The 23,480-nt window shown below is 31.4% G+C and overlaps 1 protein-coding gene across 1 annotated transcript in view; it reads right to left on the reverse strand.

Moving 5' to 3' along the window:
* Positions 1-1,572: 1,572 nt before the first annotated feature.
* Sox21b overlaps positions 1,573-23,480 on the reverse strand; it is a 72,101-nt gene continuing 50,193 nt past the window's right edge. The window contains exons 4-7 of the mRNA XM_065504633.1: positions 19,744-19,810; positions 19,553-19,680; positions 12,584-12,675; positions 1,573-2,443 (exon numbers count right to left, since the gene is read on the reverse strand). Of these exons, the coding sequence (XP_065360705.1) occupies positions 1,811-2,443; positions 12,584-12,675; positions 19,553-19,680; positions 19,744-19,810 (920 nt within the window). The 3' untranslated portion in view covers positions 1,573-1,810. The remainder of the gene's footprint in view (positions 2,444-12,583; positions 12,676-19,552; positions 19,681-19,743; positions 19,811-23,480) is intronic.

Here is a 23,480-nt window from a genome sequence, read left to right on the forward strand (position 1 = left end):
CAATGGCCAATATCTATATATATAAAAATGAAATGGTCCATGTACGTAATGTCATCACGTGAGAACGGCTGGAGCGATTTGGCTGATTTTTTATACCCTTCACCTTCGTGAGAAGGGTATATATAAGTTTGTCATTCCGTTTGTAATTTCTACATTTTTCATTTCCGACCCTATAAAGTATATATATTCTGGATCCTTATAGATATCGGAGTCGATTAAGCCTGTCTGTCTGTTGAAATCAATTTTCTGAAGACCCCAGATATCTTTGGGATCCAAATCTTCAATAATTCTGTCAGACATGCTTTCGAGAATTTTGCTATTTAAAATCAGCAAAATCGGTCCACAAATGGCTGAGATATGAGGAAAAAACCAAGACAACCTCGATTTTTGACCTATATCTGGATTACTAAGTCATTAATATAAACAATATGGATATCTAATGATAGATATTTCAAAGACATTTGCAACGACGTATATAAGACCATAGTAAGATGGACCTACAATGGGTCAAAATCGGAAAAAATAAATTTTAACCCGAATTTTTTTTTCACAAAAAAAAATTTTTTAAATTTAAAAAAAAAAAAATTTAAAAATTTAAAATAACAATCGAAAAAATTTATTTTTCAAAAATTGAAAAAAACAACTGGAAAAAAATTTAATTTTGTTTACCTAAAAATATTTAAAATTTTGAAGTATAATTTGGTGGAGGGTATATAAGATTAAGATTAAGAAGAGATAAGATTATATAGCACTCTTACTTGTTTTTATTCGATTCGAAATTTTCAGGAGATGGTTTGTAAAGAAAAAAAACTCAATTTTCCGGGTAAAATTCCGGGTAAAACTTGGAAATTATTTTTTTTGTGAGTCCAGTCAACTGTAATAAAAAGCTCCCCAAAGTATGCATTACAAATTTAGATATTTTATTTGCAAATAAATAAGAACAGGCTGGTGTGCGTGGGTTGGAGAAACTTGATGAACTAACATTAGTAAATGCTATCGGGCGAAGCCGGGGGGGCGATCACTAGTTTGGAATAAATGAATATTGTTTTAAAATAAACGCTAAAAATTTAAACCAACCATTACTAAACTACTTCCAAGTAATTCACAGGGTATGTGGTTGTTATTAAAAAGTTTGGTTAGTTAGTTAATAATGGGTTCTTCACGAGCTAGAAATATTTACTCTGGGTTTAACCAGCGATTTGCCAGTCGGCAATCATAACCACCAGGCACGTATGAGCTTCGTTGATATTCGTGTAGTCGTACAAGTAATTAAACGATTGCCTGTGCATGCTGGTAGCTATGTTTGCCGACCTCTGATGTATTGCTTTGAAATGCTTTTATTTTAAATCTTTCAATTTTAAATTATTTCCTAAAAATGCTTTAAATTTACAAAATATTTTTTTATTATTTTTAACAAATTAAAAGGAAACTTTAAATGAAATGAAAAATTATATTATTTAAATAAGTAATCTCATTTTTATTTTATTTTATTTAATTCTTTTTGTCAATGTATATATAATTATATACATTTATATATGTATGTATTTATTTATAATGTTGCTGTTGTATTTATAAGTATTTTGATTTTCCATGTATATATATAATAAAATTGCACCGATCGTTGTAGAATTTGAAAATTAAACACTTAAATGAAAAGGATTTCTGCCATAATAGAATAGAATTTCCAAGAAATCCTTTATTTCAAAATGGATTTGGGGTCTTTAAATTTGAGGGCTCTTTGTGTTTTTTTTTGTAATATTTCCTAGTTTGTTATGGACAGATTGAGCTCTTCGCATTCATCGGATGGCGGTCAAAATATAACGGTTAGAGGCCGGCGAAAATCTCCACTGGTGGCCGAGCTCACTGAAGCGGTATTCGCTGATGCGGCTGCCGTTATGGAACCATTATTAAAACCTGCTGCACTTTGGTTATATTGAGCATACTGAGAGTATTCTAATTGGCTGTCGTTGGGTGAATGTAAATGACTTTTCGAGTCGGGTATAACACCGATGGGACCGCTACTGCTATTGCCGCCCGTATCCAAATGTGGTGAATTGTCGCGATCGTCGACATTATTGTTGCTGTTCGAAGAGGCATTGTTGCTGTTGTTGTTGTGGGGACTGGCTATGCCCAGGCCATTGAGCAGATGCTGTTGCTGGTGATGCTGATGGGCGGCGGCTGCAGCGGCAGCCGTGGAGTTATGCTGTTGGGCTCCATAGATTTTTGTTATGTCGAAGGCATAGTTGGCGGCTCGATCCTGATACATTTTCGAATCGAAATAGGCCTTTGTCAATACGCTGGGATCCAAATAGGCGCTATAGGCAGCACTAGCCTGGGCTGCCTTTGAAGATTCATACAAAGAGCCGGCTGTGGCAGCTGTGCTCAGATACGAATTGCGATCTAAAGCAAATTTGGGCACCTCCATTTGTCCGGATATTGAAGTCTAAAAAGAATAAAAGAAAACAATTTTTGTTAGCCATGGAAAACAATAGAAATCATGTATCATTCTTTCAGCTTTATTGTTTAAACACTTAGCAAAGGCTTAAGAGACAGTTGTTTGGTCACCAAAATATCTAATTGCGCCTGATGACACTTTCGTTAATACGATTTGTTAACAATTTCAATGGGAATCTCTTACAATAATTCATCCCTTTTTGGGTTGCAAAAAGCTTTGTTTGAAAGACAAGCCATCAAACATTAATGGGATTGCAAATACAAATGAATAGAATAGAATTTTATTGTTTGGCAATTGAATGAATTGAATCCTTTCTGTTTTTTTTTTGTATGTAGCCGCAATTAACAACTCAAGTGGAAAAGCAAACATTACTAAATGTAGCAGGTTTTCTAAAACAAACAAACAAACAACAGCGCTGAATGAATGAATGAATGACTGACTGAATATTTATTGCAATGTAATCGCATTTATTTCAAATAATGTTTATTCATCTTCTTAATTCTTTTTTTTTTTTTAAATAAATTTCCCAATAAAAACAAATTTTTACATTAACATGTCTAAGGGGGAGGGTTTTTTTCTAAATGTTCTCACATTGTTGGTTTTTAGAGGGAAAAAACAAGCAACAACGAACGGATGTAGCTGGCAGTTGTAACCCTCATTTGCTTTTTACTTTATAGGGTGTCGAGAGTCTATAATTACATTGTTAACACATCATCATCTTCTCTGATTTCAATTACTCTCTTTAAAATGAGTATGTTTACACTGTTAGCCTTGAAGTCCTTCTATATACAACATCCGCCCCATCACTTTTCCCATAATCATCATCGTTTATAACGTTGCATTATAATTGTAGCTTCACCGATTTAATTCCTCATGAAAGTTGTTTATTTTTTGCCACACAATCACAATTTGAAACCAATTGGGAATTTTGTTACAAACACAAATATTATGATTGTAGTAATCAATTAATTGTGTTTGTGTTTAACACACATTTAGACGTTTTAAAAAAAAAAAAAAATTGAAATGAAATTTAAATGATAGCTTTTGCTTTATAAACAAGGAATACAAAGGACGCACTTAAATGGTTTCAACTTGTTTAGCTTAACTTGGGCTAGAAAAAATTTTAATGTTTAGGGTTTTTTTAAGGGATTTAATGTGAAAACATATTTAGCTTATTATTAAAGCAGTTTTGTTAAAGATGGGTCACTCGTAGTCCTCAACAGAGTTTAAAATTGAAATGTTACTCCTGGACAAGGGAAACCAATCAACCAACTCAGATTGGGGAAGAGTTATTGGTCTACTTACTTCAAACAATGGAGCAAATGAAATTCAAGCGCCAGGCTTGAAAAAAATGTTATTCCGACCACAGATGAACATTCGCTGCGTAACGATCCGAAACCAACCATGAATAATTTTATTCAATCTAACTCCCTCTCTCTAAAAGGACGTATGCTCTCCAAGCTTCTACAGTTATGACGATCCGATACCAACTACGACAATTTTTATTCTACCTAACTCCCTCTCCCTCAAAGACCTTACGCTCTCCAGCTGACCCTTCGTATTGCAGAACTTCCCGGAAGCATCGGAACTTGATTTAATGAATAAAGATATTCCAGCATCTTCATGATCATATTGCTCAACCGTGGCAACTATTTGGATAAGGATAAGCGGAAGGGACAATTGGACGGTTGGACAACAACCTCAATACCAACCGGAGAAGAAGTAGTCAGTGGCTCGAATAGGTCGAATACACATAAAGTAGCAGAACGTCCCGGAAGCATCGTAACTCCGATATTCCGGCATCTCCACGATCATACTGCTGAATTGTGTAAATTATTTGGACAAGGATAAACGGAAGTTCGAATACTCATAGCATGGTAGCGCTTTCCAACTTAAAGGACAATAGCCTCAGTACCAACTGGAAAACTATTTGGACAGGAATAAGTGGAAGGAATAGTTGGGGCAATTGAAAAATCTATCTTCAAAGAATTTACAGATTTAGGATTAAACAAATACCTCTAATATGGATGAGCCGAAATGGAATTTCATTAAAAAGTTCGTCGCCGTGATTTCCAACTTAAGGGACAACAGTGGCATTAGCAGACATGCGGAGCATTAATCATCATTTCTCGAATAGGACGAATACACATAGTGTGGAAGAACTTTCCGGAAGCATCGGAACTCGATTTAGTGAACAAAGATATAACAGCATCTCCATGATCATATTGCTCAACCGTGACAACTATTAGGACAAGGATAATCGTTACGGATAGTTGGGAAAATTCAAAAAATCTGTATCCAGAGAATTTACAGATTTCGGTTTAAAGAAATATCTCTAATATGCATGAGCCGAAAAGGAATTTCAAGAAAGTTTGAATACTCATAGCGTGGTCGCGCTCTCCTTAAGGAAGAACAGTCTCAGTACCAATCGGAGAAGAAGTCAGTAGCACTAGCGGACATGCGCAGAATTAGTAATCGTTCCTCGAATACGTCGAATACCCATAGAGTAGCAGAACATCCCGGAAGCATCGGAACTCGATTTAGATACTACAGCATTTCCACGATCATACTGCTGAACCGTGGCAACTATTTGGACAAGGAAGGGATAGTTGGGAAAATTTAAAAAAAAAATTGTCTCCAGAGAATTTACAGATTTCGGATTAAAGAAATATCTCTAATATACATGAGCCAAAAAGGAATTTCATGAAAGTTTGAATACTCATTGCCTGGTAGCGCTTTCCAACTTAAGGAAGAACAGTCTCAGTACCAACCGAAAAAGAAGTAGTCAGTGACAGCAGCAGACATGCGCAGCATTAATCATCGTTCCTCGAATAGGTCGAATACACATAGTGTGGAAGAACTTTCCGGAAGCATCGGAACTCGATTTAGTGAACAAAAATGTTACAGCATCAACATCAACAGCCTCAGTACTCAGAAGTAGTCAGTGACAGTAGCAGACATGCGCAGCATTTTCACGATTATACTGCTGAACCGTGGAAAAAATTTCGACAAGGATAAGCGGAAGGGATAGTTGGGAAAATTTTAAAAAATCTGTATCCAGAGAATTTACAGATTTCGGATTATAGAAATATCTCTAATATGCATGAGCCAAAAAGGAATTTCATGAAAGTTTGAATACTTATAACGTGGCCGTGCTATCCAACTAAAGGAGGAACAATCTCAGTACCAATCGGAGAAGAAGAAGTCAGTGGCTCCAGAGGACATGCGCAGAATTAGTAATCGTTTCTCGAATACGTCGAATACACATAGTGTATCAGAACTTCCCGGAAGCATTGGAACTCGATTTAGCGAATAAAGATATTCCAACATCTCCACGATTATACTACTGAACCATGGCAACTATTTGGATAAGGATAAGCCGAAGGGATAGTTGGGAAAATTAAAAAAAAAAATTTATATGGCTCTTCCATTGGATCTTCATTCCTGAAGGACCCGAGTCACATTCCTCAAAAATATTCTCTCACTCAACATTTAGCTGTAATTTATGAATTTTTGATGAAAGCAGACCTGTTACAACAACAACCAACAATCTCAGCAACAACTGTGGAAGAAGCTTGAATAATTAAAATCGAAAAATATGGTTGAGACCGAATGGAAATTTCGTACAACCTTGAATACTCATGGTTTAGCTACACTTCCCGGAGTATTAAACGGCATTAGCAGACATCCACAGTACTAACTGCTAAAGAAGAGGAACTAGGTTCTGGTTCTGGTAACAGTTGTTGAAGTTCATTAAACATTTTAAGGATGAATGACATTTTAAGATTCTATATGTTGAATTTCTAGATAATGCAAAACTTAAATCCAGAGACATATCCAACTCAATCATTTGAGAAAGGCCATGACTTCTAGTTTTTGTTGGTTTCTTCTACTTGGTTGGTTTGAATATCCATTGAATGCAACTCCTTTGGAAATAAGTTATCTCCTAAAAAAGTCTTCAATATTTAACAATACACAAACTTAGACTATTCTTCTTTGGGATTTAAGAGGTGCAGGTGTATGTGTTTGAAGTGAAACTAGATCAATTATCCTTTCTTAATAATAAGGAGAAGTTTTAGAGGAGACTTTGGAAACATTAAGGTAAAAATATTAGTTTAAAAGCCTGTCCATAACAGGAACCAAACCCAGATCTCTAATCGAAGTTCAATAAAAGACTCCATTAGGATTTACGCCTTGGAGGCCAATTTTGTTCCTCTTTAAAACCCGAAATCCAAAATGTAAAAACATTTATTTCATTCTAAAGAAGATTTGAAACCAGCCAACATGAATTTGCCAAGCAAACAAATACACACTCTTGACCCACAACCCAACTATAGACAGCTTGTAATGCTTTGTCTTCCCACAAATCCTTACCTCTCATTGACTGCCAATTTTAAACTCCAACAAACAATACAAACTCCGTTATAAGTCAACAACAAACAACAAAAGAGTGTCTTTATTAAAATGTGAAAATCTTCAACTCAAGTGACGATGATAAACTCTATAATTTAGAGTTGTTTAGCAACCAAGACAAACAAAATGATAACGCCCCAAAATCCATATGAAAATTTAAAGCTTTCAACACTCACTTAACACAATACATCAATACATATTTTGTTGGATTGTTGTACTATATGGTCGACAATGACGACGACGTCCATCAAACTTTTAACTTGTAGTTGACTTATTGTTGCCGCAGAACACTTTTTGCTTGATTCATTCTTCCTTTACTTCTTCTGCGTTTCAGTTTTGCCACAAACAAAGCCTTACAACAGTCATGGATTTTAATAACTTGCTAATGAATACATTGCAACTCGCTAACAAGGCTGTCACACAGCTACATATGTATTCAAAAGCCCCACATCACATGCAGCAACATACTCGTACATCATACTTTTCCTCCTCTATCTCACATTCGTGCAGTCAGTCAGTCAGTCGTATTCGTATTTATGTGATTGTTGATGTCTTTTGATATGAATTGATTGTTGCAAGAATTAAAAGGGGGTGTAGCATACGGTTGGCAACGCAACTGTTACCAACCTAGTGATTATTATAATTATGTTGTTGCCAAACAATATGTCAAGGGAATTTTCATTTCTTTGCTTTGGTTTTTATGTGTGGCGTGGCGTGTGTTTTGCGGTTAAAGTTCAGTCATTGAGTTTGGGAGTTACCGAGACAATAGATCTAAAAGAAACTTAAGGTTTTTAGCATCACACCTTGTTTGAATGTTTGTGATGGTGGTTGGTGGTGGGAGTAGGAAAATGGAAGTGAAGTTGCACCTCGGCTCATAGGTGCTTTAATTACTCTTTTAGGCGATGGTTGTGTAAGGGAGTGAGGATGCAGAGTGTGTGTGGTTTTCTAATGAAAATGTATGTGTGTTTATGAGAGGAGTTTTATTCTTAGAGTAAGTTATTGTTCGAAAAGGGGCTGGCCAGATTTGTGGCAACTTTGAAAGCAAAGAAATATCGTGTTATTTTTTTGTTATCTTTAAGAAATTCCCAGGAACAGAAATTTGTTAGAGTTGGAATATTGGGGCAATGATGACAAGAAATAGATGAAGTTTCTAAATCTAAATGGATATAGAGACGTATTTCGTGCACGAAAAGGTTTCCTCTTTAATTATCCTTAAGATCTTCTCTAGAACAATACAATTTCAATGCTATAGATTCGTTGAGATTCTTAGCATTTATACGAATGACTCCTTGTTTCCCGGGAAAGAAAGTCTTAGATCCGTTTTTCCTTTTTCCTATAATTCTTGGCGTTCATTGATAATTATAACCCAACATCTTTAGATCACAACTGTCGAAACTTACAGAGCATCTGTGTTTTGATGTAGAGGAAGATAGATCGAATAAAAACCTAAAATTTTAATTTGCTTTAGATTGAATTTGTAAAATCTAAGTGAAATTATCTTTTTTTTTTTTGAAAAATCCAATATAAGACTTCATTTTTTTATGGAGTAGGAGTATTGGGCCCTTTAATAAACATCCACTTAAATCTAACTAATCTTATTAACTTCCAATTCTCTCCAAAGAAAGAATATTCCATCAACTGCTTAACAACTTAAGCATCCTAAGGATCTTCTCTAAAACAATAAGATTTCAAAGTTACAGATTCGCTGAGCTTCTAATCTTTATGCCAACATTTAGTTTTGAATTTTACTGTTTAAATATCAATTAAGTCTCCTTCGTTTGCTAGCGAAAAGTATCATTTTCTTCAAAGTCATTAAGAATTTCATACCTTTTGAGCTTCAGAATAGAACCTTTTGGAATTACATTTGTTCAATGTTAGAAAAATGTTCTACTTAGAACACAAACCTTTTTCTTCCTAATATTTACATGAATTACTCCTTGTTTGCTGTGCAAAAAAGAAAGAGTTCGTCCTTTATCGCCAAGACCTCTTTCAATTCTTGACGAAGAACAAACAGATCATTGATCGTTAGAACCCAAAGATTTTAGATCACACCAGCAGAAGCTTTAAAAGCATCTCTCTTCTAATGGAGAAGAAGATAGATCAAATAAAAGTAATAAATTATAAGAACTTTTATATTCCATCTGTTAAATCTCAGTCATATGCTCCTTGTCAGATATAAGACTTCAATGTTTTTGAACAAATTTTGCTTCCGAGTTCAATTGTTTAACAAAATCATTGGGAAAGGATCCAAAAATTAAGGAATAATCTTCCTCTTCTATTAATAGTTCCTCTTCCGTTCAATATTAATAAGAGTTTATGAAGTAATAATTTGTTAACACTCTTCTCTTCTTCATGATTCCCTGGATACCTTGCGATTGCTGGAATTTAGGTTCATAGAATAGTTTTAAGCTCAAATTCCTATAGAATAATCTCTCTAAAGTTCACAATTGATTTCTGTTCCTTTCTTTTTACCAACTTGGATCTTCACCAAGAGATGATGATTGTGATATTTGAAACCCTCACTTTCACCGATGGAAATAATCACTAGAGATGACGAGACTCAATGATGCTCTAACATTTCTTTTAACAATTTACTTTGAAAGAGTATCAAACAAGTTACGTTTTTACATTATCGTCATTATTTATTTGATGAGCCGACTTTCCAGTAACAAAAGGAGAATGGCTAAGACTTGAAAACTAAAGTTAAAAAAGAAAAGGCTATAGATTTTTCTAACCAAAAGCTTGATTGCGATGAATACTTTTGGATAGTAAGGGGAACAAATGGAGGAAGTCTTCGACCATCTATCCGCAGTAGTTGGATTAATCGATTCCCACTATTGCGGGTAGATGGTCGCAGACTTCCTCCTTTTTTTCCCCTTGCTATCCAAAAGTTTTCGTCGGAATCAAGCTTTTGGTTAGGAAAATCTATAGATTTTTCTTTTTTAACTTCAGTTTTTGAGCCTTTTGTTACTGGAAATTCGCCTTATCTTTAGTTTGTGAAACTCGGGGTATCGATCAAACTAAATACTTCCTCAATATCCGTTAGTCTTAATAATAACAAGTTGAAGGTTTCAATCTTACAATCAATTTGAGGATTACGAATTTGGCTCTGATATTTGGAGCTTTTTATCGAAATTATGTCTGTGTTTTTCTGTTCAATTTCACATATTTAGGGAGGAGACTGTTTGATATAAATTGCAATTTCAAAACTTATTCTTGCTTTGGTTGCAAACTCGCCAGAGCCGAGAGAGATTGTTCTTGTTGCATTGGTATGAAGGTTAAAAAAAACTTCAAATATTTCCTTTCTAATGTCGCATTAATGATGAAGACAAATTCGGAAAGTCACCTTTGTTACGTCAAAAAATGATTTTATAACAAGAAATCATCTACTCCGGAAGGAGAGTTGATGAATTTCTTCTTTATTTTCCTTCAGTATTCGAGTGTTTTAATAGAAAGACTGTAAAAGAGGCTTTTAAAGCTACTATGGATTTGAGAAAGCTCACATTTGGTGGGATTACTGGCTTATCGCATTTCTGCTGATGCTTTAGGGGCGAGAATATCTATTTGGGAGAGTCTTGAGCAAACCAAAACTGTTTTTTTGGTTTGATTAAATCTGGTAATCGTCCAAACCAGCTACTCCAAAAGGAAACTCGAAGAATTTCTTCTTTATTTTCCCCCACTTTCGAACAGTCTTGATGGAAAGACAGATTAATCTTTGATTATTGGACTGATTAATTCTAAGAATTGACAAAATCGACTACTCCGGAAGGAGAGTAGAAGAATTCCTTCTTCAGTTTCCCCCAGTTTAAGTTCAAATTTGGTTCCGATCTTGGCTAACGAGTTGCTTATGGGATTTTTGAACTTGCTATGCGGGAGTTCTGGCAGAAAGAAAGTTAGATAAAAATAAGATCCTTGAACGTCTCTGTCACCACCGAAAGTAATTGTGTGATGATGAATAAAACAGAAATCCCTTGGAAATAATTTTCCCTCTCATTTTCTTCACTATCCGAGAGTCTCAATGAAAGAAAAGTGCTGTCCTGTTGAAACCCCATGTCGTTGATGTCCATACCATCCAATTCATTTATTAAAGCAAGGAAGTCCCTATTGGAAGACCATTTCTTTAAATGGAAGTTTACTTGAGCATTTCTTGAGTTCGTGGATGAGACAGTAGAGGAGATTTGAAAGATTTTCCTATTTTTCTTTCTCTCTTTCTTCTATAAACTCAAGACTTGCTCAAGTAAACTTGACGTGTGTGAACCAGCTCTAATATAAAATCTTTTTAACATTCCCTTTTATAAAAAAAACTATCCAAGAGCATAAAATGAGATAATCTTGGATTTCATGAGACTTGGATCAAGAGACTAACATCTGATTGATTTGGAGTAAAAACATATGTCTCTTTAAAAGTGGCCACCCCATAATTTGTGCATATGTTCCAGTAAAGTTTAAAAAAAGAACACATTTATTTATTGTACCTTTGACAAAAAAAAACCAGTCAAAGAAAAATATGAAAATAACACAACTCCAGTTGATTTTTCACGCCAACAAAATGCTTTGTACAAACAGCTGCTTTAACTTGTATGACTGGCTGTCCTTACAAGTGTCACCAAACCGTAAGCAGCTCTTAATATTCCTTGTAAAAAAAACCATATACACAGTAGTTTAATGTACTTGTCACATCGTCATCATCATCATTTAATTTAGTTTGTCATGTAGTCGTAGGTACTTGGTGGTTGGCACAAGCATAAAAGGGTGCTTCTTTCCAGTTCTTTAAATGTTCATAATTGAAAAATTACAAGGTGTTATACGGCTTCAATGAATGCCTAAACACTCTCGTTAGTAAGTAATTGTGAAAAGAGAACATGACTTGCCAAAAAAATTTATGTAGAAAAAAAGAACTAGAGTAAAGCGTAACGTTGGCTATAAAGGTAAAACCAATACCAGGTTTAAGGATAAACAAACAAAAATAAATACAGCCAGAGGATAAAGTAGGAACAGGAAAAGTTGGAATACACTGGGAAAAATTAAGTTTAATTTAAGGTTTACTTTTCTCCTATAATACAAAGATCTCCACTTGTTATTTGCCAAATATGTTGTATTTTTAAAATTTAAATTTCAATATTTTATATTTTCACTTGTTTTGTTTTGTTTGATTTCTTTCAGTGTTTTGGTTTCATTATTTAACCTGGTATTTTGAAATTGTTTGTATATTTTCAGTTGTTGGCCACTACTACTCTTTAAGTGGGCGTTCTTTTAGAGGAGTTGGAAATTATGTCATTAAACAATCAACGTAATAATTTGCAGGTGTGACTGAAGACCACAACCTTTAACACAGGTAAGTTTAGTTTAGATCAAACAAACAAACGATCGATCACTCAATCTACATACAACCAACCAACCAACCATCCATTGAATTAAAAAGTAACCAACCAAACTGATGATTAAAATCGATGGCTGTGAATCAGCAGCATTAAACAAATTGCTGGCTACCGTTCATAACTACAATACAATAGACCTTGAAAGGAATAATCAAAAACGAAACAATTACCACATTTCCTCTTGGAGACTCCTCTCTTTATAACAAACAAACATAATAATAATAATGATAAAGAGAAAAAGTAAAAGAATACCGGGGATACTTGAGTTAATTGTGGGTCGGCATATTTCAGTAACCCTTTCATTTTAAATACTCTGTTAAAATAAATTGTTACTCACCTGTGAATTTGGTGGATTCGTTTGCGTTAGATGGCTGCCTAAATGATAAGCGGCTGCTGCTGGTCCCGGCGCAAAATAACTGGGCGTTATGCCTGCAACAAAAGCCATAGAAAAAAAAAAAGAGTTTTAAAATTAAATAAGGGAATCTAAGATGGATAAATGTTTAAAAGATTATTGTCAAGTGGTTTACAAATTGAATTTTTTTAAAGGTTTTTGTTTTGAGAAAATTGATTGTTAATTTAACAATTGTCTTAATAATGGGTTGTCTGCTGCTATATATATTTACGCTGACCTCATGTAATTGCAAAAAGTGAGTCAGCTTGTTTTTATTCTGCTTCCTTTAATAGTAATCATGTTAAAGGTTGACTTGGGTTTTTAATATTTCTATGGTGTTTAAATTGAGGCCATAAGTTAGAATTTCTATATATATTTCTTTAAAGAGTCTTGATAGATGGCTCATTTTTCCCATATAATAAACAGCTCCTTTTTGACAGTTACTATCCGACGAAACGGATCATAAAGGATCATAACGATTTCGGAGATGTTTCTAAGATTTCATATAAAAACCCTGGAAGTTTAGGTCTATAAGTTCATAATAAATTCCTGTTTTTTAGTTTTCACCAACTAGAACTTTAATATATGTTTCTTGTTGTTGATTTGAAACTTGGATCTTTTTCAAGAGATGATGTTTTTGATTTTTTAAGTCGTCGGTTTTAAAGAGCCTCAAGAGAAATAATCTGTAAGCGATGGTAAGACAGTTCTGCATAAACTACAATTTCAATGTTACTCCTGATCTCAACAGGAATTTGCCTGAGTCAATAGAAGATTTTCACAATATTTCCTTTAAATTTTCCGCTTAAGAGAGCCCCAATTAAAACAAGCGAACTTCGCCTACTAAGAATTAAATGTATCTTTCTTGTTGTTGAATTGAAACTTACCAAGAGATATTGTTTTTGATATTTGAAGTCCTCGGTCTTAGAGAGCCTTAAGAGAAACGATCTGTAAGCTATGGCATGACAGTTTAATGTAAACTGCAATTTCAATGTTACTCTCGATTTGCTCAAGATGTTGGCTGAGTCAAGAGAGGTAAGGCTCAACTAATGTCCAATATTTCCTTTAAATTTTACTCTTGATATAGTCTTAATTAAAACAAGGGAATTTCAGTATTACTCTCGAGATTTTTCCTGGTGCTTTCGTAACCAGGCTCAACGAACGTCCAGTATTTCTTTTATATTTTCCCTTTGAGAGAGCCTAGATCAAACCCAGGAAATTTCAATTTCTCAATCTAGTTAAAAAGACAGTGCTTTCGTGACAAGGATCAATGAATTCCGAAGATTTCCTTTACAATTTCCCTTTGAGAAGAGAGTCTGGATCAAAACAACAATAGGATCCCTTCCACAGTAGCGGTATACCGCAATATCCAATAGCCAAATAAGGATTTCTTTCAATTTTAGGATCACAAATATGCACGAATTTGGATAGTAAGGATTTAATTTTTTCCTTTACTTTTCGATAGTCTTGGTAAATCGCTTTTGTTGCTGAAAGCAGGTTTGTTATAAATGAAAGCTTCAGTCAATCGATAAGTTCTTGATGAAAAACGTGTATTATTTAAAAATCTGCGGGTATCATGAACAAGTTCCTTAATTTCATCAGAACACATTCAATTGTAGTACCGATAGAGCAGTGAAACGCTGCTCACATTGCGTCGGTGCTCCAGCAAATCAATAGAGTTGGATATCCTACTGTCACCAATAATCAGCTACGCCCTCTCCTGAACGCTTTCGAGAAACTCCAAAATAGACTTTGCATCACCGGCCCATACATGGGAGTTGTATTTCATTTTCGGTCGGATAAAGATAGTGTAAACAGACACTTGAATGCTTCTTTCGATACTTGAAAAATGTGTTTAGACAGCGGTCATCACATTGTATTCTCATGTCCAGAACATCAAGAGCGCCTGATTCCACAATATTTACACCACCCATAAATACGGATTAAGCGACATGTTCTGTTGTTTGTTTTTGTAACAACATGTAACACTAAGTCTGGCAAGCATTTAAAGAGACCCTATTCCCACGACCCCATTCATGTCCCGATTAAGTGAATCATTGCCCCAACCTCCGACAGGCTTGGTCTATAACTGAATGAATATGAATGGAAAATCTTAATCTTGAACTCGCTTGATGAGATCCCATCTATAAAAGTGCACCATGCCACACTCTATCGAACGCCTTGGAAATATCTAGAACCACCATTTTACTTTCGGCAAAAGGGTGAATGGAACGACAGCATTTTTCCGATAGGAAGGCTAGCAAGTCTCCCGTAGAGCGTCCTCTACTTAAGCAATACTGGCGGTCGTTAAGTAAATTGTTGGACTCCAAATATTTAACCAGATGGTAGTTTACCATACTCTTCATAACTTTGGAAATTTCAGAACAGAGTACGCAATTTGACGGTAATTTTCTGGGTTATTGGCCTCTGCCTTTTTAGGAATTGGCGTGACATTAGAGCAACCTTCCAACATACAGGAAATACGTCGGCACGGCATGAAGTGCTGAAAATATGGACTACCTAATGTCGAAGATCAGAGCTTCAAGACCTGCGCAGGTATGCCATCTGGCCCAGGAGACTTATTTACGTTGAGATCCGATAAAACCCTTTTAACAGCACAAGCTCGAAAGAATTTGCTTGGCATAGCCACTAATATTGTTCATGTTCCCTACGATCATGTTCCCTACGATGAAAGGCATTTCTCTCATTCGTTAAACAGATTTAAGAAAATATTAATGGAGGTATTTTAATGTCTTTTACACATGTGTTTTCGCTAAGATTTAAATATTTTGTATTATTTTTATTAAACTATACATTTTTAAATTCCAATTTGTTTGTGTTATGAAGTTATACTTATTTAATCTATTCATATAATTATATATATATAATATATTTTTTTTTCCTTTGCCATTGTAAAATTGTTTTTCTATCTATCAATCGCTAGGCCTTTTAGGCTTCTGATTGAAATTAATATATTAAATAAATAAATAAAAAATAAATAAAAATATTCTTTCGAGTTCGGGCAGTGGTTGATCTCTTTCCGGGAAGTTAGAAGTACTTGCGAATAATTCAGCTAAATGGTTAGCTTTATCAACCGGGTCAGTGAATGTTTGATCATCATTTAAACGTTTTGGAATTGAGGAACTACGAATGACCAAAATCGTTTACTACCCCGGGAGCAGTAGGAACTTTAATACGAAGGCGTTGCTCGTACAGAGCTTTTTCGCTCCTTAGTACTTTGACACTCGAAGATCTCTCCTTTTTGCATAGCGAATCAGTTTCTAAGTTTTGGTTATTGCGCCATGTTCTGCTTCTTTGGATCTGATTGTTATTTTGCACGTCTGATTAAACCCAGACTTTGGTTTAGTTCTAATCGAAGATTTCATTGATGGAATGAAAGTCTCCATTCCCGACATGATTGCTTTCTCAACCATCTTCGCCATGGTATTGATGTCATTGTCTAGGAAACAAAGTTTTCATTTCAAATGCCGAAAGTCTTTTCGTAGATAAAAATTTTATGTTTCGTAGCTGTTTGTGAAACATTGCGAAGTTCCGAGAGCGAAAAGGAAGGGGGAAATGGTAGAATGATCCGAATTACTGAGAGAAGCAAGAACCTATTTTGCTCAAGTGTTTTAACATAGAATTGTTTAGAAATTTTCTGCACTAATTTCCAAGAATACCATAGAATGTAGGTCGTAATCAAACCAGACCATTTAGCAAAGTTTAAAGTCTTATTAAGGAAATATTTATTAAAGTATTCTTTAAATTTGTCTTTCCTTCAGTAGCTTTTAAAGACTTCTTTTAAATATAACAAAAGAATTGTTTAAGATTTTTAAACATAATTCAAAAGTTTGATTAAAAGAGTTTTGTTTCAATTCAGCTATATTTTGTTTGTTTCATTTATTAATGCTTTTACGCTCAAGTACTCTTCTTGAAAGGAATTCTATAAGTACTGTTTCTTTCTTCTTTTTATTCTGTTAATAATTATTTAATTATAAAGATAACTAATGTTTATATGATGTCATTTGCAAATATTTTATGTCAGAAATGTTTCTAAGAAATTCGTTAACTATTAAAACTTGTGGAAATCAAATCAACATTAATAAATAACAAACAAAAGCTAATTTATGGAAACTAAAACATCATACTTTTACACACCATAACACACTCATATTAATGTGGAAAAAGGACTCAACAGGATATAAGTAATAAACTTACAAAGAACCAGTGATCGGCTACCAGACATCGAACATAAAATTTATCAAATAAGCAACAAAAATCACAATCAATGGCTTTCTCTGTTGTAAAATCAATTACAACGGAGAAAGAAAGAGCATAACATGTTATTTTATGACATATTCCATATTCTCTTTATGCCGACCACTGATAATTCAGACAGACAGTAACATAGACAAACAGCCAAATAACACGAAAGCATGATGACATTAGCAAAACAAAAACATACTTGAACCATAATACCTACTTCTTTACTAATATTCTAAACAAATATTTATTATAAGTATAGTTTTCTTTTAAGGGGAGTAGACTTGTTATATTAACTATTTTTTTTTGGCTGAGGGGTGGCAAAGAAACCACCAATCCAACCAATAATCGAATTATGTGGGGAGTAAATAATGGTCATGGTAAACTAAGGCCGCCAAAAAAAATAGAAAGAACAACTCAGCATTTATACTTATTGTTATAGTTAGACTGATTTTCTCTTTACAATAGTTTTGAAAAGTAATGTCCTTCCTGTCTATAGTAGCAGTCTTTTTATGCTTGTTTTGAGGGGTTAACAAAAAAAAAAAATTAGCATTTTCCTCAAGTCAGCATTAGGAGCATTAAACAATATGCTTTGTAAAAAACAATAATGCAAATATTTTGGAGACAGTGCTGCTAACATAAATAGCACACATTTGCAATTAATTTGCTAGCAAAAACATAGTTAAATTCAAGAAACTAGGAATCTGCAAAAATTTTTAATAAAAAGGGCAATTTTATTTTATTCATAATTTTAACTTATCTGCAAAAAGTGGAAAATATTTTGCCATAATGTAATAAAGGACATCATGAACTACCAAAAAATCTGAAAATAATTTATAAATATTCATATATATTTTTTCAATAACCCAGCAAACTTTGTAGATTTTTTAAGACCGAAAATTTTTTGAAAAATTAAAAATAATTTAAAAATATTCACATATATATTTTTAATAACCTAGATAACTTTGTTAATTTTTGAAGTCCGAAAATTTGTTGGTAAAATTTATTTTATTAAAAATCTTTGGTAATAACTGGAAATTTCTACTTATCTTTTCATTGTCTATTAGACAACAATATAAGCTATCAAAAAATAGCAAAATTAATTAAAAAATTTCATAAATTTTTTTTGCATGTTCCCCCAAACTTTGTAAATTTTTGAAGTCCAAAAACTTTTTTTTGAAAAATTTCTTCTGTTTTAATAACTAAAAATTTCCACATATCTTTACAGTATTTATTAGACAACAATATAAGCTATCAAAAAATAGCAAAATGAATTAAAAATGTTCATAAATATTTGTTTTATATACCCCCAAACTTTGTTAATTTTTCAAGTCCGAAATTTTTTTTTTAAAAAATTTCTTATTTTAAAAATCTTTGGTAATAATTAAAATTTTCCAAATGTTTTTTCTATATTTATTAGACAGCAATATAAGTTATCCAAAAATAGCAAAATGAATTCAAAATTTTCATAAATATTTGTTGTATATTCCCCCAAACTTTGTTAAGTTTTGAAGTCCTTAAAACTTTTTTGAAAAATTTTTTATATTGGAAATCTTTGTTAACAACTGGAAATTTCCACATATCTTTCCAGTATTTATTAGACAACAATATAAGCTATCAAAAAATAGCAAAAAGAATTAAAAATTTTCATAAATATTTGTTGTATATTCCCCCAAACTTTGTTAATTTTTGAGGTCCGAAAACATTTTTTGAAAAATTTCTTATATTGAAAATCTTTTGTAATAACTGGAAATTTCTAGATATCTTTACATTATCTATTAAACAACAATATATACTATCCAAAAATAGCAAAAAGAATTAAAAATGTTCATAAATATTTGTTTTATATACCCCCAAACTTTGTTAATTTTTCAAGTCCGAAATTTTTTTTTGAAAAATTTCTTATTTTAAAAATCTTTGGTAATAATTAAAATTTTCCAAATGTTTTTTCTATATTTATTAGACAGCAATATAAGTTATCCAAAAATAGCAAAATGAATTCAAAATTTTCATAAATATTTGTTGTATATTCCCCCAAACTTTGTTAATTTTTGAAGTCCTTAAAACTTTTTTGAAAAATTTCTTATATTGAAAATCTTTGTTAACAACAATATGAACTATCAAAAAATAGCAAAATTATTAAAAATTTTCATAAATATTTGTTGTATACACCTCCAAACTTTGTTAATTTTTGAAGTCCGAAAACATTTTTTGAAAAATGTATTTTTTTAAAAATCTTTAGATATTTTAAAAATATATTTTCATTATCCATTAGACAACGATATGAACTATCAGAAAATAGCAAAATGAATTAACAAATTTCATAAATATTTGTTGTATATTCCCCCAAACTCTGTTAATTTTTGAAGTCCGAAAACCATTTTTGAAAAATTTCTTATTTTAAAAATCTTTGTTAATAACTGAAAATTTTCAGATATCTTTTCATTATGTATTAAACAACAATATAAACTATCAAAAAATAGCAAAATGTATTAAAAATGTTCATAAATATTTGTTGTATATTCCCCCAAACTTTGTTAATTTTTGAGGTCCGAAAACATTTTTTGAAAAATTTCTTTGAAAATCTTTGTTGACTAGCATGTTCCCTTGATTGTTATCTTATTTTTTAGAAATTTTTCTTCTTTTTTAACTTACCTGCCCTTAAAGCTTCTACTGGTACCGATGGATAGGGCATGGGATAGGGATAACCATCTCTTCTCAAAGCCTTGGGTTTTCTTCGCGGTCGATACTTATAATCCGGATGCTCTTTCATATGCATGGCTCTTTAAATTTAACATTTTTTATAATAAACCATAGAAAATTACTTAATTTTTAGTTAAACTTACCTCAGCCTCTTGGCTTCATCTATAAATGGACGTTTTTCTTCTTCGGTTAAAAGTTTCCATTCGGCTCCTAGAATGAAGAAAAGAAAAATAAATAATTTAAATCAATATTAATTACCTTTCACTTTTCAAATGTTTATTTTGCAATAGAAAATGTGGTGTGTTTTTCTTTATGGATGCTAATGACAAGGATAATTTCAATTTGGTTGAACAAGTATTTGAGTTTTGTAACCAAAACAAGTGCTTACAAAGAATTGAATTTGTAAGAATTTTGTATTTGCTAAAAGAAAGACGCTTGTCATTTACATTCAACACAAATAACCAAGTACTTGTGGGTGTAAGTAACTCAATGAAAGAAGAAATCTATTCATTTAGATGCCAGTCAAGGGCTACATGAAGGAAGAAGGAGGGACAAAGTAGCAAAGAAACAGGGTGTAACATGGGTAAACTTAAATGAAAATTATGTAAAACTTGCCTAATTTTTGAAGCAATTTTGCTTTACCCTGTTTGTAGCAAATATTCCCCATTAAAATCGCTAGAATATTGTGAAAACTGTAAACAAGTTATTTGAACAATAGACTCCTTTATAAAAGAAAAGCTACACTAACACTGACTCAACAAATATTAAGGACATGTACTCCCTCCCACACACACACACATGAGCTGAGAGTACCCTCACAACATATTGACAATCTGAGAACAATGACAATTGTCATCAACAACACAACAACAATCCGAGAAGCAACCCATTATAAGGATACAATTTTGTTGAAATTTTCAACAATATTTTACTTACTTACTTTCCCATTTATGCTCTCAGCCAGCAAAAGAATAATTGTTAAGAGAAAAATGGATTTAAGTTCCATTAAAAAGTATAAAAATAAAAATGAAACACAATATTATGAAGACAAGACAAGTTGAAGCACAGAATGCGCAAGGACACAAATACAGGACTCTAACAGTTGTGTTGCAAGGAAGAGTTGTTGGGTTGGTTTGTTATTTGCCTTTTGTTTCTCAAGGCAACCTGTGACAAATAATAAGTGTGTTCTTCACATACAAAACATATATACTTTTACCTGTAGAAAAGTAGACTAAACCAGATGTAGGTTGGGGAGAAGAGAGACTATGTTCATTTGTTAGCTTTAGCTGGCATATGAACAGGGTGTTTAAAATGGTAGAATTTTCGTATTTTCTTTACATTATCTAATAGCTAACGAAATAATTTATTAGATAATGAAGACATTGTTTAATCTGCTTCATATAATATTCTTAAAATATGTCCCTAAACTTTGTATGTTATAGTTAATTATTTTATGTTTAATGCACATTTTCAAAATAATATAACTTCTGTTCTAAATTATTAAACTGAATATATTTTTGCTTTATTTAATAGTTAACTAAATGAACTATTAAAAACAATAAAAACTTTTTGAAAATCTTATTATATTATTTTTAAAATCTCCCTAAACTTTTCATATTTTAAAAACTACTTTAAGTTTTATCGACATTTTCAAAATAATATAATTCTGTGCTAAATAATTAAACTGTATATTTTTTTGCTTTACTTAATAGTTAACTAAATGAACTATTAAAAACAATAAAAAACATTTTAAAAATCTTAATATATTATTTTTTAAAATGTTCCTAAAGTTTGTCTATATTATGTTTTATTCACTTTTTCAAAAAAATATAATTCTGTGCTAATTAATTAAACTGAATATTTTTTTGCTTTAGTTAATAGTTAACACAATAAAAACATTTTAAAATTTTTAATATATTATTTTTTAAACTGTACCTAAACTTTGCTGATTTTAGTAACTAATTTATGTTTTATGCACATTTTCAAAATAATATAATTCTGTCCTAAATCAATAAACTGAATATTTTTTTGCTTTAACTAATAGTTAACTCCATTAACTATTAAAAACAACAACAATATTTAAAAAACCTTAATATATTATTTTTTTAAAAAGTTCCTAAACTTTGCATAATTTTGAAACTATTTTTTGTTTTATGCACATTTTCAAAATAATATAATTCTGTTCTAAATTATTAAACTGGTTTAATTTTTGGTTTAACCAATAGCTAACTAAATGAACTATAGGAAACAATAAAAACATTTTAAAAATCTTAATATATTATTTTTTAAAATGTTCCTAGACTTTTTTATGTTTTATCGACATTTTCAAAATAATATAATTCTGTTTTAAGTTATCAAATTGATTAAACTTTTGATTTAACTAATAGTTAACTCCATGATCTATTAAAAACAATAAAAATATTTTAAAAATCTTAATATATTATTTTTTAAAATGGCCTTAAACTTTACATATTTTATTAGCCATTTTATGTTTTATGAACATTTTCAAAATAATATAATTCTGGTTTAAGTGATTTAATTGATTAAAGTTTGGATTTAGCTAATAGTTAACTAAATGAACTATTAAAAACCATAAAAAAATATTTTAAAAATCTTAATATATTATTTTTTAAAATGTCCCTAAACTTTGCATATTTTAGTAACATTTTCAAAATAATATAATTCTATTTTAAGTAATTAAATGGATTAAACCTTTGGTTTAACTAATAGCTAACTCCATTAACTATTAAAAATAACAAAAATATTTTAAAAATCTTAATATGAATTAAAAAATGTCATTAATATTTGTATATTTTTTTTTTTTTTTTTTTTTTATTGTTTTTATTAAAAAAAATAATTCAAATACAAAATTAAACAAAAATAAAATATTAGTGCCTCAGCGCCAGTAGGCATTGTAGAGGCTGGTTGGCAATAGTTTGTTAATTTTTGCAGTATTTTTGAAAATTAAGGGTTCCAATTTGTTTGTTAAATTTAAAAAATCTTGAAATTTTTACAACCTTATCTGATAGCAGATGGCGAAAGCTTGTAAATAATATAGAAATATTGTAAAAATATTTGTATATATTTTTTTAATGATCCAACAAACTTTGTTGGATTTTAAAATGCGAAAAATTTGTGATAAAATTTAAATAAAATCTTTAGTAATAACTCAAAATTTCCACATATTTTTCCAGTCTTTATTAGAAAACAATATAGACTATCAAACAATAGCAAAATTAATTAACAATGTTCAGAAATATTTTTTTGTATATTCCACCAAATTTTGTTAATTTCGGCAGTATTTATGTAAATTAAGGGTCCCACTTTTTTGGTTAAATTTTTAAAAAAAAAAACTGATAGAAGATGGCCAAAGCTTGTTAGTAATATAGAAATATAATAAAAATATTTGTATATATATATTTTTTTATAACCCACCAAACTTTGGTAGTTTCTGGAGTATTTAAATTTTGTTTAAAGTTTACTTTTTATAACATATTTTGTTAAGAGTAGAAATGTTGCTACTATTTTTTCTTTAGCTATTAGCAGACTGTATTAGCTTTTTTGGGAAATGAAAAATAATTTATAAAATATTCATATACATTTTTTTAATCACCCAGGAAACCTAGTAATTTTTAAAGTCCGATTTTTTTTTTTTTTTTTTGTAAAATTTCTTATTTTAAAAATCTTTGTTAATATTTCAAAATTTACTGATATCTTTTCATTATCTATTAAACAACAATATATACTATTAATAAATAGCAAAATTAATTAAAAATAGTCATAAATATTTGTTGTTATACCCCCAAACTTTTTAATTTTTGAAGTCCGGAAAACTTTTTTAAAAAATTTCTTATTTTAAAAATCTTTGGTAATAATTAAA

Source organism: Calliphora vicina, chromosome 3, assembly GCF_958450345.1.
Source record: "Calliphora vicina chromosome 3, idCalVici1.1, whole genome shotgun sequence".
NCBI lineage: Eukaryota > Metazoa > Arthropoda > Insecta > Diptera > Calliphoridae > Calliphora > Calliphora vicina.